The sequence below is a fragment of the Phytophthora sojae genome (assembly GCF_000149755.1).
Source record: "Phytophthora sojae unplaced genomic scaffold PHYSOscaffold_3, whole genome shotgun sequence".
NCBI lineage: Eukaryota > Oomycota > Peronosporomycetes > Peronosporales > Peronosporaceae > Phytophthora > Phytophthora sojae.
The window spans coordinates 232,392-246,880 of record NW_009258117.1 but is presented as its reverse complement, the minus strand read 5'-3'; the positions used below and the strand labels follow the sequence as shown (position 1 = coordinate 246,880).

Below are 14,489 nucleotides of genomic sequence, written 5' to 3'. Positions count from 1 at the left end.
ACTGAGACCAGCGATTGACTGCAACAGCTCCAGAGCGTGAATCGTGCAAGCCTCGGAATAATCTCTCCACACGAGCTCCATGAAGGTGAGAAGCCCCTCTCGCTCCACAATAATCCACGCGGTTGACAACTCCAGGTCCTCCTTCATGGCTTCAAGTGTCTTGACAAATCGAGATCCATCGGGTTGCTCTGCTCGGAGGCTGTCAAGAAGATCAATCACCGGGTGGTGTGGCGATGTACATGCAGGGTCAAAATCGTCCTCAAAGCTGCGCGCCGTCTGGAATTCAGCAGGCACAATCATCAACGCTTCGTCGTCCGTCGAGCTGTCACCGGCAGTCAACTCCTCTGATGTATCCTCTTCATCGCTGCTCAGCAACACTGGGCTGCCTTCCCCAGTAGCAGCATCTTTGACACTCCCAGTGTCGTTGTCCATTTCTTGCTCCGGTTGTTCATAGGTAGAGCGGTTGCTGTTGACCTCGGGAGCAGGCGTTGCCTCAGCACTATCGTCCGTGCTGGTTGATTTGTGGTCACAGTCGCTGTCCGCTGAGTTGCTACCTTCGTGCTCTTCCAGGAGTGCACCGTGCAGTGAGCGCACTACTTCGCGAGAGCGAGGTACCATTGCCTTCGCCTCTTCGTCCCAAATATTGCCGGATCTATCGGCCGTGTCCTCCTTGTGTGGATTTGAGAGCGAGTCTTTCACCCAGCGGCTAGTTTGCGCCACTGTCGAGGCATCACTAGGAGCCGATATGTCGGTAATGTGCCTGTCGGTCTTCTTGTCGGTAGTTGCCGCAGAAGGACCTTCAGCAGTTTTGACTTGAGCGGGTGTTGGACTGTTGAGGAGCTCTGCTGCAGGCGACAATTCGTGGCCACTGCCTTGCACCGGCGTGTTCTCAGCGCTGAGAGGTTTCGGCGACAGGGATTCCTCACTTCCAGCAGCAGCAGCCGAGCTGTTTGAGCCACTGCTAGACAGTCTGCTGAGCTTGGCGAGTGTTTCTTGTGCCATCGCAACCAAGTCCAGCGTACTGCTATTACGCGAATTGTCAGCGGATTTGTCGCCCATACCCAACCGCTTGAGCTCGAGAGATGCAATATTGAGCAGGCTGGACACGCACGCCAGCTTCTGTGTAGTTTCTTCCTCCTGACCAGCCAGATTTGCGGTGCTGCCATTGCGTGATCGGTTGGAAGTCTCCAGTGATGCCGACACATGCTCCAGTTTAGCCACAGCATCAGCTTCCAACATCCTTACATCGGACGCACTGCTGCCTCCACGTGAGCGGCTATCACTCGATCTGACCTGCTTCAGTTCTTGTGACACCTCATTCAGTGCGCTTGCTACCCGCTCTACCTTGGCTGCTGCATCGACCTCCAAGGCCTCCAGGTCCTTGGTGCTGTTGTTGCGTGAGCGATTGGTTACGCGGTTGCCGTATCCGAGTCGCTTGAGCTCCTGCGATGCCTCGCTCAGCGTAATTCTCTGCTCTGGGTCGGCCACGCACATTTTCTCAATGAGTGCCCACGCCTGAGCCGAAATGCTCTTGGGTCTAGGAGGCAGCAAGCTCAGGTTGCCTTTCAGCGTGCGAATCTTAACAACATCGAGCCCTACCCAGGGCACCGTGCGCGTGAGCGCCTCCAAGATGCACATGCCAAATGCGTACACGTCGGTGGCAAACGACGTCGCAGATGCACTAGCACCGCTCGCTACCAGCATCGACGCGTTCTCAGACCGGAGCGACTCACGGTACGCCACGTGCTCTCGAAGACACTCCGGAGCTTGCCATCGAATGAGCTCCTCGGCGTCTGCATCAAAGACGTCCAGCTGGAAGTATTCCGTGAGTCCCGAGTCGCGCGCGTCGCACGCGAGCGTGTATAGACCAAAGTCCGCGATCACCGCTCGCCCCTTCTTATCAACCAAGATGTTGTTGCAGCGTAAACCACCGTGAACGATACCGTGTTGTTCGTGCAGGTGCAGTAAGCCTCGACTGGCTCCATAGAGTAGTTGCCAGGTCAAAGTCTCCATCTTGCCTACGCTCTCCGGCCCCGCGCATTGCTTCGCTCTTGTCTCCAGCGCTGCGAGGTACGAAGTGAGTCCTCCGTAAGTCGTGAAGTCCCGCACCAAATACGGCGGCGCGGCAGCGTGTGAGGCGCCGCGCACCGTGACAACATTGGGATGTCGTACACGCATCCACTTGGACACTCCACTGCGAGCGAAGAGCTGCTCCACGATCTGGTAATGCACATCGGGCAGCGCCCACAAGCATTTGACGGCGACTGTGGACGTGGCGTTGCTGGCCAGCGTTCCTTCACTGGTGTAGCTGTATCTGTAGGCCTCTCCACGTTGAAGCGAGGACCCGAAGGACCCGCGCGTGTGGCCGATCGCGTGCTCCTTGAAGGAAAAGTCCACGTCACAGCCGGGCAAGTACCAGCGAGGCACGCGACGGAGATGCAGGTCACAGAGGTTGGAGATGCGTCGGTGCGTCATCTTGAGCGTCTCCAGCAGCTGCGGCGAGTGTCCTCTCGGCTGGTCATTGGCCGCGAACTCGGCCACGAGCTCCAGCAGCACCAGCGCCTGGCGACGCTCGCTCGGGAACTCGGTGTTGACGAACGTGGGCGTGGACAGCAGCGCCATGAGCGTCTCGTGCAGCGCCTTCTCGTCCTGCTGGCGGTTGGCCGCGAACTGCTGCTTCCACTCGAGCAAGGAGCTCGAGGCGCTGGCCAGCGCGTTGCCCACCAGCAGCTCGTTGAGCTCGTGGTGCACGCGCGCCAGCTCCGAGAGCAGCCGCCGACTGGCCGCCACCTTGGCCACGAGGTCGCGCAGGCGCAGGTGCTGCTTGAGCGCGGCCTTGAGCTGGCTCAGGATGGCGATGTAGTCCGACAGGCGGAAGCCCACGGCCAGCGAGCCGTGCTTGGCCGCGCTAGCGATGCGCAGGAAGGCCTGGTGCAGCCGCGCGTGCGCCTGGAGGCACGCGCGCGGCCGGTCGCGCACCTGCTGGCAGAGCCCGAAGACGCTGTGCAGGCCCGCCACCACGTGGTGCGCGTTGGGCAGCGCGCGCAGCGCCGCCTGGTCCATCGAGTTGAGCGAATATGGCGAAGTAGGCGCCTCGGGCGCGCAGGCCGAGGAGGCCGAAACGGCGCCTCGGCCCTCGAGCAGCAGCGCCGCCATGGCCTCGTCGTCCATCGCAGCGGCGGCGGCAGTGGTTTCCTCCTCGGTTACGAGGCCCCACTAACGTCGAGCTTTGACTAGCGAGGAACGCGCTCAACTGGCGCGTCTGGAACGTTGGGAAGTGTACATTATGTGCATGTGCCTGCCACATGGAGGCAGAGGGGCAGAGGGGCAGATGGCTTCCCTGCAGGCTGATTAGGACTCGGTGTGGCTCTGGCAGTCTATGCCGCCGTACAATATTCGCTGGAGATGAACATGGCTTCACGTGAGGAGCTCCGCGGACGCACGCCATGGCTTGCTGGTTTAGTCCGCATTAATGCACACGAACTAGTGGAGGCGAGGCGAGTTGAGCTGTAGTGTTAGTAGCCACGGGCGGTTTCGGAATGACTGGCAGCCACGTTATGCTGCTTTCTTCAGTTTCCAAGTGCGTGAGGATACAGCGGGTGATGGCCGCGTTGGTGGGCAGCCGCCAGCGTTACGACAGTACGGCTTGTGGTCGGGCAGCGTGCGACGGCGCCGTGTGTGAGGGTTCCCCGAACAGCACCAGCGTTATCACAGCAAGGAGCATGTCGGCACGGCACTGTTCGCGGTGCCTGCGCTGGGATCGCTCTGCGTGTTGCTGGCTGGCCTCACGCGGCCTTTGGTCGGAAACGCTCTGTTCGAGCGTGAAGTTGACGCATTGCCCCGTGAGCAGTAACGCAGTCAAACAATCTGGCTGAGCAGTACCAAGCGCATTGTGCCTCTAGCTGACAAGCAGAGGGTTGCCATATGCGGCAACTTGCCCCCAGCTTACGTGGTCCACAAACTGCAACATGAGTTTCAAAGGAGTGATGGTCTCTGTACCCATCAAAAACCCTTTCGAATGTGATTAGGTAGTCAGATTTGCGAGCTCAACGGAAATGCCCAGCATGACGACCGCAGAGCTCGCCGACGTGCTCCAAACCGCGAGCGTGGTGACCCGCTACTGCCTCCCCGAAGGCAGCAGCGAGCTTCCCCACGTCACGTAGCTACTCAGCGCCTATCTGGGCACCATCTCTTCTTACTGGACCATCATCACGGCCTACAAACGCACCAGAAGCTTTTACAATTCGTCGCTGCGCGCGAGTCAGCCGAGACCCAGGACCCGTTCTACAAGCGATGGCTGCTCAATCGCACCGCCGAGCTCGCTGCGAGGGACGGAGACCTACCAACAGTTCGGTGGCTGATGGAGAGCTACTTGCCTGCTGAGTCCGTGGACAACGTGGTGGGTGAAGCTGCTGCCAATGGGCACCTGGAGATCCTGCAGTGGCTTTATGACCAGCACCGAGATCGTGTGTGCTTTGGAGGCCTCGAGATGTGCGGTGCCGTGAAGAACGAACACGAGCGTGTGGTTGCTTGGCTGCGGGAGCACGCAGTGCCTAGAGCCGAGTGCCGGAATGATGTACTGCGCGCTGGTGCTGAAGCTGGCGACCTGGATGTCGTCAAGTGGCTGTGTGAAGACCGTGGCTCTGATGGAACAGCACTTGTCAAGATTGCAATTAGATGCTGTCAGTGGGAGACAGCGCGCTGGATCATGGAGCTATGTGGCATGAAGAGGATTCCGCTCGACACGTATTTCCCAGCGCGCCCCGGCAATCTGTCGTTCCTGAAGTACCTGACCGCACGAGAGTTGGGCAGTTTTCACGTGGGTACTCTTCTCGCTGCTGCAGCACATGGACACCTTGATGTAGTCAAGTGGCTTCATTTGGAACAAGGGGTGGATTTGACCGTCGATGCGATGCGAGATGCGGCGCAGAATGGACATTTGGGCGTGGTGCAGTGGCTTTTTGAGAGGAGATGCGGCATGTGCGATTCATCCGTACTGGCGAGCGCTGCGAAGGCCGGTCGACTCGCTGTCCTTCAATGGCTGCTGCCTCGCTGGTCCGGTATGCTGTAATGGATTGGGCTGCTCGTGAAGGTCATCTCGAAGTGGTCAAATGGCTCCATACAACTCGTAACGAAGGCTGTTCCGAAAGAGCTATGGACGAAGCTGCTGTGAATGGGCACTTGGATGTTGTGCAGTGGCTGCACAAACACCGAAGTGAAGGCTGTACAAAATTGGCTATGGATGGCGCTGCTGGTGCTGGCCATCTAGAGGTCGTAAAATGGTTGCACGAACACCACGCTGAAGGTTGCTCGATGATTGCGATGAATCAAGCGGCTTGCAACGGCCACCTCGATGTCGTCAAGTGGTTGCATTACAATCGATCGGAAGGATCCACGACACTAGCGCTGGACTTAGCAGCTCAAAATGGTCACTTCTCTGTTGTCAAATGGCTGCACGAAAATCGGTCCGTAGGCTGTACGCCCGCGGCAATGGAAAAAGCTGCCAAGTACGGCTATTTGCGGATAGTAAAGTGGCTCTATGTTCACAGTCAGGTGAGCTGCTCAGCGACCACCATGGACAAGGCGGCCGCGTCAGGGCATCTGGACGTCTTGAAGAGGATGACCGAGAACTGCAGCGAACGCTGCTCCAGCGTTGCGATGACCCACGCCATCATGCGCGGGCACTTTGACGTGGTGTTATTCCTACACTTCACAGCAAAGAGTTCCTTTTACCAGTTAGCACAACCTTGCGCCTCCCGCCGGAGCTGCAACAGTGGTTGCTGGCAAACTACGGCGACGAGCTCTTCGGCTGCCATTTTGAAGCACCGAGACTGGACTGGTGTTCGAGCAACAGTCAAAGCTTTCGACAAATCGAGCGGGCACCGCCACCGCCGGTGGAAGTCAACTACAACTGGGATTGGTGAGCCGAGTGTACTGCAAGTAATCTGTCGGAGCACACAGCATACACTGTCGGCGCGATTCTTTAAAGAATATCGGTTGTACTACTTCAATTCATGCCACTCATCCTGAGTTAATACTAGGAGTGGATGCCATCCCTTTGCTGCCACTTCTTGTGTTGGGAGCGTGTGCAGTCAATGCTGTCATCAGCGGTCGCAGTGCGCCGCCTAGTCGTGGATTTTGGTGCTCATTTTCTAACTTCCTCTCACGAGCACAGCGACCCCTCCTCCACCTCGCCCCACACGAATACTTCGTCCGACTATGATCGTTCCGACGAGGGTGCTCGCCGCCGCAGTTGGGAAGAGGAAACGAGGCACCGGGTCGCTTCGTAACCAGCGGCGGCAGGCGAAGCGTACGGCCGGTCGAGAACGGAACCAGGCTGCCGTGAAGAAGCGCATGATGTCGTCGGGAGTTATCCTCACGAAGCGCACGCCGAAGACAACACCGCGCCAGCGCAAGACCCCGGTGAAGCCTAAGCCGGTGTCCATGCGGTTCGTTGCTGCGAGCAAGATTTCGAGATCCCCATCTTGGCGCGTTCCTTCTACCGCAGTGCTTGTCGGCAGTGAGCGGGGGGGGGGGGTCTGCTCCATCCTCGAACGACCATGACTGACGAATTGCGCGACTCGGTGGCGATCTGCAGCGCGTGGCGAGGTGAGAGCCCGATCCCCAACCGGGGGGACGGCATCAATCGTGGCTGGGCACAGGTGCCAGCCAAGCGCATGGCCCATGAAACTCAGAATCATCTCCAGCTCAACTTCTATCGGCGCATCAAGCAGTACATTTAATGTAATGTAATGTTATACATTTAATGTAATGTACTGCTTGATGCGCCGATAGAAGTCGAGCTGGAGATGGTTCTGAGTTTCATGGGCCATGTAGTACATTGCACTCCTTTATGGGCTGACTGGACTGGCCGCGATCGCTACTTTGTTCTCAAGGGTATTCTCGACCCCGAGTACGACGGGTCGTTCTGAATGATCCCCGCAATGATGAAGGGTATCTGGATCAGCGGCTTTGGGGACTGGAGCTGCTCCGACTTTGGCGGCGTGCGGCCCCTCCAAGCGGTTCATGCGCGAGCTCTCGAGTGGAGCTGGAATCCGAGTACTGCACCAGCAAGGTGCACCACGGCTGCAGGCAGGCGGGCGCACCCCGGCGACCTCGTGAACCAGTACCAGCGCCAAGAGTGCCGAGACGGCGTTGTTCGCAATCGTATGATTCACAGTGTACTCCATTGTCTTCGCAACAATGGCGGATGCGTTATTACTGTGAACCGCGATGTGAACGCCTCTCGCAACATTCTACGCATCTTTGAGCTGCGTCTGAGTGGACAGCCACGCCCACCAGAGCTAAGTAGGAGTTCACAACAAAGGCCGACCTACCGTAGTGCTGCAGTTGCTAGGTCATCGCTGAAATCCTTGTACGGACGAGGTCTACCCAGTATTGATATATATAATATCACGGTAAGCAGTTAGGCCAAACAGCCAACACAACATTGCGCCTTCCGATCGAAATGCAGCCGTGGCTGCTGGAAACTATGTACGGCGACGAGCTCTCCAGCTGCAGAAACAGCGAAAGCTTTCGACAAGTCGAGCGGCCACCTCCACCGCCGGCGGAAGACAACTACAACTGGAAGTTGGTGAACCACGTCACTTGGCCCAAGTGTGCTGCAAGTATTCTCTCACACAGCAACGGGATCTTGAGCACCTTCCATGTTCGTGTCTATAGCAGGAGAATGGCTTCACCATACAAACGCCTAGTGATCTTTCCGCCGCCATCTTGAAGTGGTATCAGGTGGTATTATCGACCAATCGTTTCGCCGTGTCAACCCAATTTCAGCCAATCCCATTCGTTCATGATGACTGAGCTGAAGTTGAAGCTGACAGCCGTCTGCTCCAAGTCCCAGCTTTGGTGCCGCTCGCATTCGCGGATCCTCCTCCAAGTCGACGCAAGATGCAAGTCCTCCTTCCGACGCTCACCAGCGCCCGGGTCGTGGCCAGCTGCTGCCTGCCGGACGGGGAGCTGCCGCACGTGGAGCTGCGTTTGAACGACTTCCTCGACGACTTCTCGGCCGACTGCACCATCGCCGACGCCTACACGCGGACGCACAGCGTCCGATTCATGCAGTACGTCGCGGCACGAGAAGACCCCGGCGACATGAACCCCTTCTACCGCCACTGGCTGTTCAACAAAACCACGGAGATGGCTGCGGCTCGAGGTGACCTGGAGTCGCTGCAGTGGCTCGTGGAGGGTTATTTGCCAGACGAGTTCCTGACCAAGGCAGTAGCTGCAGCCGCTGCGAATGGACACCTGCCAGTACTGGAATGGCTTTATAAGGCCCACCACGACAGAGGATATTGGGGCAACACGGAGATGTGCGGCGCGTTGGCGAATAACCACGCGAATGTGGTCGAGTGGCTGCGGACACACGCAGTTCCAAGAGCGGAGTGCATGACGAAGGTGATGGATGCGGCGGCTGGAGCTGGATACTTGAGCATTGTGCAGTGGCTGCACGACGAGCACAAGGTTAGCGTGCGCAGTGCGCTGGCCAACGCCATGAGCAACCGGCAGTGGGAAACGAGTCAGTGGATCCTCGAGCACGGTGAGCTGGTGATGCCGTGGATCAACTGGGACCAACCAGCGAAAGACGGTGCGCTGTCGTTTCTCAAGTTCCTGCACGCTCACTCCATCGGCAGTCCGGGGTATTTCACGCTTCAGGCTGCGGCTTGGAATGGTCACTTGGACATTGTGAAGTGGCTGCACGATGAGCTCGGAGCGAATTTGACCGCGGACGCGATGCGGAAGGCGGCTCAGAATGGGCATCTGGATGTAGTGCAGTGGTTCCACGAGAACGGGTGTGACGGGTGTGACGCTGCGACGATGATCACCGCAGCGGACCATGGCCATTTGGAGCTAGTGAAGTGGCTCTACGAGCATAGGGTCGAAGTGACGAAAACCATCGCCATGGATTGCGCTGCGCGTAGCGGCCACCTGGATGTTGTCAAGTGGTTGCATGAAAATTGCGAGGCTGGGCACTCGTGCCAGGCGCTGGATGACGTTGCCACGACCGGAAGACTGGATGTCGTTCAGTACTTGCACGAGAACGTGGATGTGAGCTGCTCGACGTCAGCGATGGATGGTGCTGCACGTGAAGGTCACCTCGACGTCGTAAAATGGCTCCATGAGAACCGCAGCGAGGGATGCACCACGTCCGCAATGGACTGGGCTGCTCGCAATGGACACCTGGACGTTGTAAAATGGCTCCACGCGAACCGAACCGAAGGCTGTACGACGTGGGCGATGGATTGGGCGGCTCTGGAGGGCCATCTCGACACAGTGAAATGGTTGCATGAGAACCGTACCGAGGGCTGCATCGACAAAGCGATGGACAACGCAGCCAAGAACGGACACTTGCACGTTGTGAAGTGGCTCCATGGCAACCGATCCGAAGGTTGCACTGTCGGCGCAATGAACGAAGCTGCAGCGAGTGGTCATCTGCACGTCGTGAGGTGGCTCCAGCAGAACCGGCGTGAAGGCTGCACGGCCATCGCCATGACCCGAGCTCTTATGCGAGCCCACTTTGGCGTAGTGCTGTTCCTCCACGCCAACCGTCTCGAGGACTTTTCGTTCCTGGGCACAACATTCGTGCGGCATTCGTGCATCGAGCTGGCGCAGTGGCTGCTGTGCCACTACGCGGACAAGCTCGACGGCTGCGAGTTCGAGGTGCCGACCTCTGACTGGCGATTCAACGAGTGGTGCGAGAAGGTGAAGCTGCACCGCGCGCGCGAGTATGACGCGTCCACGTGGTGGGTCTGCGAGTCCGCCGCACTCGAGCTCGACCAGCCGTGAATGTGTCCGGAGTCACGGAGTCACGACAGGATAGCCCCGGTGATATGCCAACGCTGTATTTTGCTGAGATGGGAACTGTGCGTTGTGCACGCGGTGGGGCTGCTCCTGCCGGTAGAACGCGCTCCATGCCGCTGCCAGCTTCGAGGTGGCTTCGTGGCCGCCATGAAGTGTTGTCCAAGGGCTTCCCAGGTTGCTCGAGCAATTTTTTCGAAGCGTAGATTTCGCCACTGTATTTTTTCGTGTTCCTTTTATTTCGAATGATGAGGTACCGGAGCTACTGTGGTCGTCAAAACTTCCCAGCTGCATTGACCATCTGGTCGATCAAACAACTGCGGCGGTATGTCGTACAATCACTTTTGTGGGGATGTCACGCCCGGACCTCGGAGCTCATAACTGTCGCCGCATCGCCGCCTTTACCATTGGTCGGTGTGCACGCATCGCCAGAGCAGACAGGCTGTCCTCGGAGTTGACAGCTCTGATCTCAGAATCCACGTCGGACTAGCAAAAGGCACCGCGACACCTTCTCAGCAAGAATGGCAGCAGCGCCGCCGCCGCTCTCGTCGGCGCGCGTCGTGTGCCGCGCGCAGCCTCGTCTCGCGCCGCTCAAGCACGTGACCGCCGCGGTGAGCAGCTTCCTCGACTACTCGGCGCGCTGGAGCATCGAGTCGGCCTGCGCGCGCGGGCCCAGTGGTGCCGCCGCCCACAACAGTAGCGGCGTTTCGCTCCGGTTGCTGGAGCGCATCGCGGCGCATCGAGCCGCGGACGCCGCCGCCGACGCGCAGTCGTTCCGCGCCAAGCGCCAGCGTGACGCCTTCTACCACCAATGGGAATTCACGCGCGCGGCTGCAGCGGCGGCCACCAGAGGCGACTTGGCGGCCTTGAAGTGGCTCGTCGCCATGTTCCCGAAGTGCCGCGTCACGTTCGCAGTCGAGGAAGCGGCCAAGGCCGGCCAGCTGCGCGTGCTGCAGTGGCTGCTGGACAAGAGCAGGAAGCGCGAGCTCACCGTGTTCTGGGGCGCGAGAGAGCTCTTCTTCGCGGGCAAGCACGGCCACCTGCACGTGGCCCAGTGGCTGCACGACGAGACCTCTCCGCCGCCGACGCACATGTTCTTTGTGACGCTGGAGGAGGCCGCGCGGAACGGCGACCTGGAGATGGTCAGGTGGCTCTGCGAGGTGCGCGGAGAGTGGTCCCCGTACGCGGCGGTGCTGGCGGCTGGAGGAGGCCACTTGCAAGTGCTGCAGTGGCTGCGGACAAACTTGTTCAGCTCCAGCTCGTCCTCCATCTCGATGGACGACGCGGCGGCTGGAGGACACTTGGACGTGCTACGCTGGCTGCAGGACCACTCAGGATACGCTACTCATGGCGCGATGAACAAGGCGGCGGCAAGAGGACACTTGAACGTGGTGCAGTGGCTGCATGAGCATCGCAGTGAAGGTTGCACCAGCGACGCGATGAACCTCGCGGCGTCTTCAGGACACTTGGAAGTCGTGCAGTGGCTCCATGAGCATCGTGAAGAAGGCTGCACAACGGACGCCATGGACGGCGCGGCGAAGCATGGGCACCTGGATGTTGTTCAGTGGCTCGAGGCGAATCGGACCGAGGGATGCACAGAGCGCGCGATGGATGGCGCCGCGGCCAACGGACACCTTGCGGTGGTGCGATGGCTGCATGAGCACATGGCTGAAGGCTGTACGGCGGCTGCGATGGATGGAGCGGCGCGATCGAATCACTTGGAGACTGTGCAGTGGTTGCATGAGAATCGGACGGAAGGGTGCTCGTCTGCGGCGATGAACCTGGCAGCGAAGAATGGCCACCTCGCAGTCGTCCAGTGGCTTCATGAACACCGCGCGGAGGGCTGCACGACAGACGCCATGGATCTCGCTGCTGCAAACGGACATTTGGAAATCGTCCAGTGGCTCAACACACACAGAGCGGAAGGATGCACATCCAGTGCGATGGATAACGCTGCCGCTGGTGGACACATTGACGTCGTGCGGTGGCTCCATGAACATCGGAAGGAAGGCTGCACCGCTGCAGCTATGGACAATGCCGCTGCAGGAGGCCATCTCGACGTGGTGCTGTGGCTTCATACGAATCGCAAGGAAGGCTGCACCATCGCTGCGATGGATCGAGCGGCGAGTGGTGGCCATTTCGACGTCATGTTCTTCCTGCAGTGCGAGCGCGTGGAAGGCTGCTCCGCCAAAGCGTTCGTCAACGCCACAGCATCGGGAGAGCTAGAGATCCTCAAGTGGTTATTCGCTAACCACCGCGAGCGGCTCGGACGCGACCGTCTTCGGATCTACGCTCTCGGCAAGTTTTACATTCTCCAGTGGCTCAAGATGGAGGCTGGCGCCGACGAGCGGGAGGCATTCATGGGCGAAGTAAACGCACTTGCGCAAGGCTAAAGGCTTGTGTATAGTATCAACACCCATCCGCGTAGGCGCGGATAGACCGATCACCTGTAAATAATGAGTGTACATGTAGAGATCAACCAGCGTCGCCATCTTGCCTGCTTACAATACCCCCAGAGCTATTGGTTATTAAGGGGCACACTGCTACGCCTGACGTGACCAGGTTGAAGTTGTCAGCCAATGAGCAGTCGCGACTGACTGCCCCATACTCACAAGCGCTCGCATCGTGGCGAACTACTGTCTGCCGGACGGGGAGCTGCCGCATGTGGCGTACAAAGTGAATGGATTTCTTGACGACTTCTCGGCCGACTACACCATCGCCGACGCCTACGAGCGAACAAGCAGCGTCCGATTCATGCAATACGTCGCTGCGCGCGAGGCTCCCCACGAGATGAACCCCTTCTACCGCCGTTGGCTGTTCAACAAGACCACTGAGATGGCTGCGGCTCGAGGTGACCTGGAGGCGCTTCAGTGGCTTGTGCAAAGTTATTTGCCAGATGAGTTCCTGACCAAGGCAGTAGCTGCAGCCGCTGCGAATGGACACCTGCCAGTACTGGAATGGCTTTATAAGGCCCACCACGACAGAGGATATTGGGGCAACACGGAGATGTGCGGCGCGTTGGCGAATAACCACGCGAATGTGGTCGAGTGGCTACGGACACACGCAGTTCCAAGAGCGGAGTGCATGACGAAGGTGATGGATGCGGCGGCTGGAGCTGGATACTTGAGCATTGTGCAGTGGCTGCACGACGAGCACAAGGTTAGCGTGCGCAGTGCGCTGGCCAACGCCATGAGCAACCGGCAGTGGGAAACGAGTCAGTGGATCCTCGAGCACGGTGAGCTGGTGATGCCGTGGATCAACTGGGACCAACCAGCGAAAGACGGTGCGCTGTCGTTTCTCAAGTTCCTGCACGCTCACTCCATCGGCAGTCCGGGGTATTTCACGCTTCAGGCTGCGGCTTGGAATGGTCACTTGGACATTGTGAAGTGGCTGCACGATGAGCTCGGAGCGAATTTGACCGCGGACGCGATGCGGAAGGCGGCTCAGAATGGGCATCTGGATGCAGTGCAGTGGTTCCACGAGAACGGGTGTGACGGGTGTGACGCTGCGACGATGATCACCGCAGCGGAGCATGGGCATCTAATGCTTGTGAAGTGGCTGCATGAACACGGGGAACAGGTAAGCGGCACCGCTGCCTTGGATGCTGCGGCTCGCAGTGGTCATCTGGATGTCCTGAAGTGGCTCCACGAGCGTCGAACAGACCGCTGCTTTGGAGTCTGGTTGGATGACGCTGCTTCCAACGGACGACTTGATATCGTTCAGTACTTACACGAACACTTAAACGCCAACTGCACAACGTCTGCGATGGACGGCGCAGCTCGCGAAGGCCACCTCGAAGTGGTGCAGTGGCTCCATCGGCACCGTAGCGTTGGCTGCACGACGTCAGCAATGGATTGGGCCGCTCGCAACGGACACCTAGACGTTGTGAAGTGGCTCCATGCAAACCAAACCGAGGGCTGTACGACGTGGGCGATGGATTGGGCGGCGTTAGGCGGTCACCTCGACGTCGTGCAATGGCTCCACGAGAATCGCACCGAGGGCTGCGTCAACAAAGCGATGGACAATGCAGCCAAGAACGGACACTTGCACGTTGTCAAGTGGCTGCATGTAAACCGTTCGGAAGGCTGCAGCGTCAATGCCGTCGACGAAGCCGCGGCAAACGGCCACCTGCACGTGGTGCGGTGGCTTCTGCAGAACCGGCGTGAAGGCTGCACGGCCATCGCCATGACCCGAGCTCTTATGCGAGCCCACTTTGGCGTAGTGCTGTTCCTCCACGCCAACCGTCTCGAGGACTTTTCGTTCCTGGGCACAACATTCGTGCGGCATTCGTGCATCGAGCTGGCGCAGTGGCTGCTGTGCCACTACGCGGACAAGCTCGACGGCTGCGAGTTCGAGGTGCCGACCTCTGACTGGCGATTCAACGAGTGGTGCGAGAAGGTGAAGCTGCACCGCGCGCGCGAGTACGACACGTCCACGTGGTGGGTCTGCGATTCGGCTGCTTTGCGTATTTGATAAATGCTGAGTTCCAACGCCGCCTTCGAGAACTTTTTGCTGGGTGCTGCGAACTTGGAGACAAGGCTGGTGTCCCAACCGCATAAAGCTTCTATACCAACTTCTATCCCAACGTAGGTCTGCGAGACTAGCGCAGTCTAGCTGCTTTGAGCTCCCTAGGTCTGCTAGACTACCAGTAGACTCGCATGATTACAGCTTGA

General features: G+C 58.9%; 3 protein-coding genes across 3 annotated transcripts; 2 read left to right on the top strand and 1 right to left on the bottom strand.

Moving 5' to 3' along the window:
- Positions 1-1,979: 1,979 nt before the first annotated feature.
- On the bottom strand, positions 1,980-2,622 carry PHYSODRAFT_354171 (hypothetical protein; the record flags this gene model as incomplete). The annotated part of the gene is made up of 2 exons (XM_009523559.1): positions 1,980-2,514; positions 2,557-2,622. Coding segments are annotated over 2 exons (600 nt in total), but the record flags the coding sequence as incomplete, so codon positions are not given.
- Positions 2,623-4,064: 1,442 nt separating this feature from the next.
- PHYSODRAFT_327451 (hypothetical protein) lies at positions 4,065-6,743 on the top strand (the record flags this gene model as incomplete). Its single annotated transcript, XM_009523558.1, has 7 exons — positions 4,065-4,154; positions 4,232-5,018; positions 5,093-5,254; positions 5,333-5,691; positions 5,766-5,920; positions 6,237-6,449; positions 6,599-6,743. 7 exons carry the CDS (start codon positions 4,065-4,067, stop codon positions 6,741-6,743), a joined length of 1,911 nt encoding a protein of 636 aa, XP_009521853.1.
- A 1,165-nt stretch (positions 6,744-7,908) lies between these two features.
- On the top strand, positions 7,909-14,289 carry PHYSODRAFT_494718 (hypothetical protein; the record flags this gene model as incomplete). The annotated part of the gene is made up of 2 exons (XM_009523557.1): positions 7,909-8,876; positions 13,434-14,289. The coding sequence occupies 2 exons, from the start codon at positions 7,909-7,911 to the stop codon at positions 14,287-14,289; spliced, it is 1,824 nt and encodes a 607-aa protein (XP_009521852.1).
- Between the last annotated feature and the right edge of the window lie 200 nt (positions 14,290-14,489).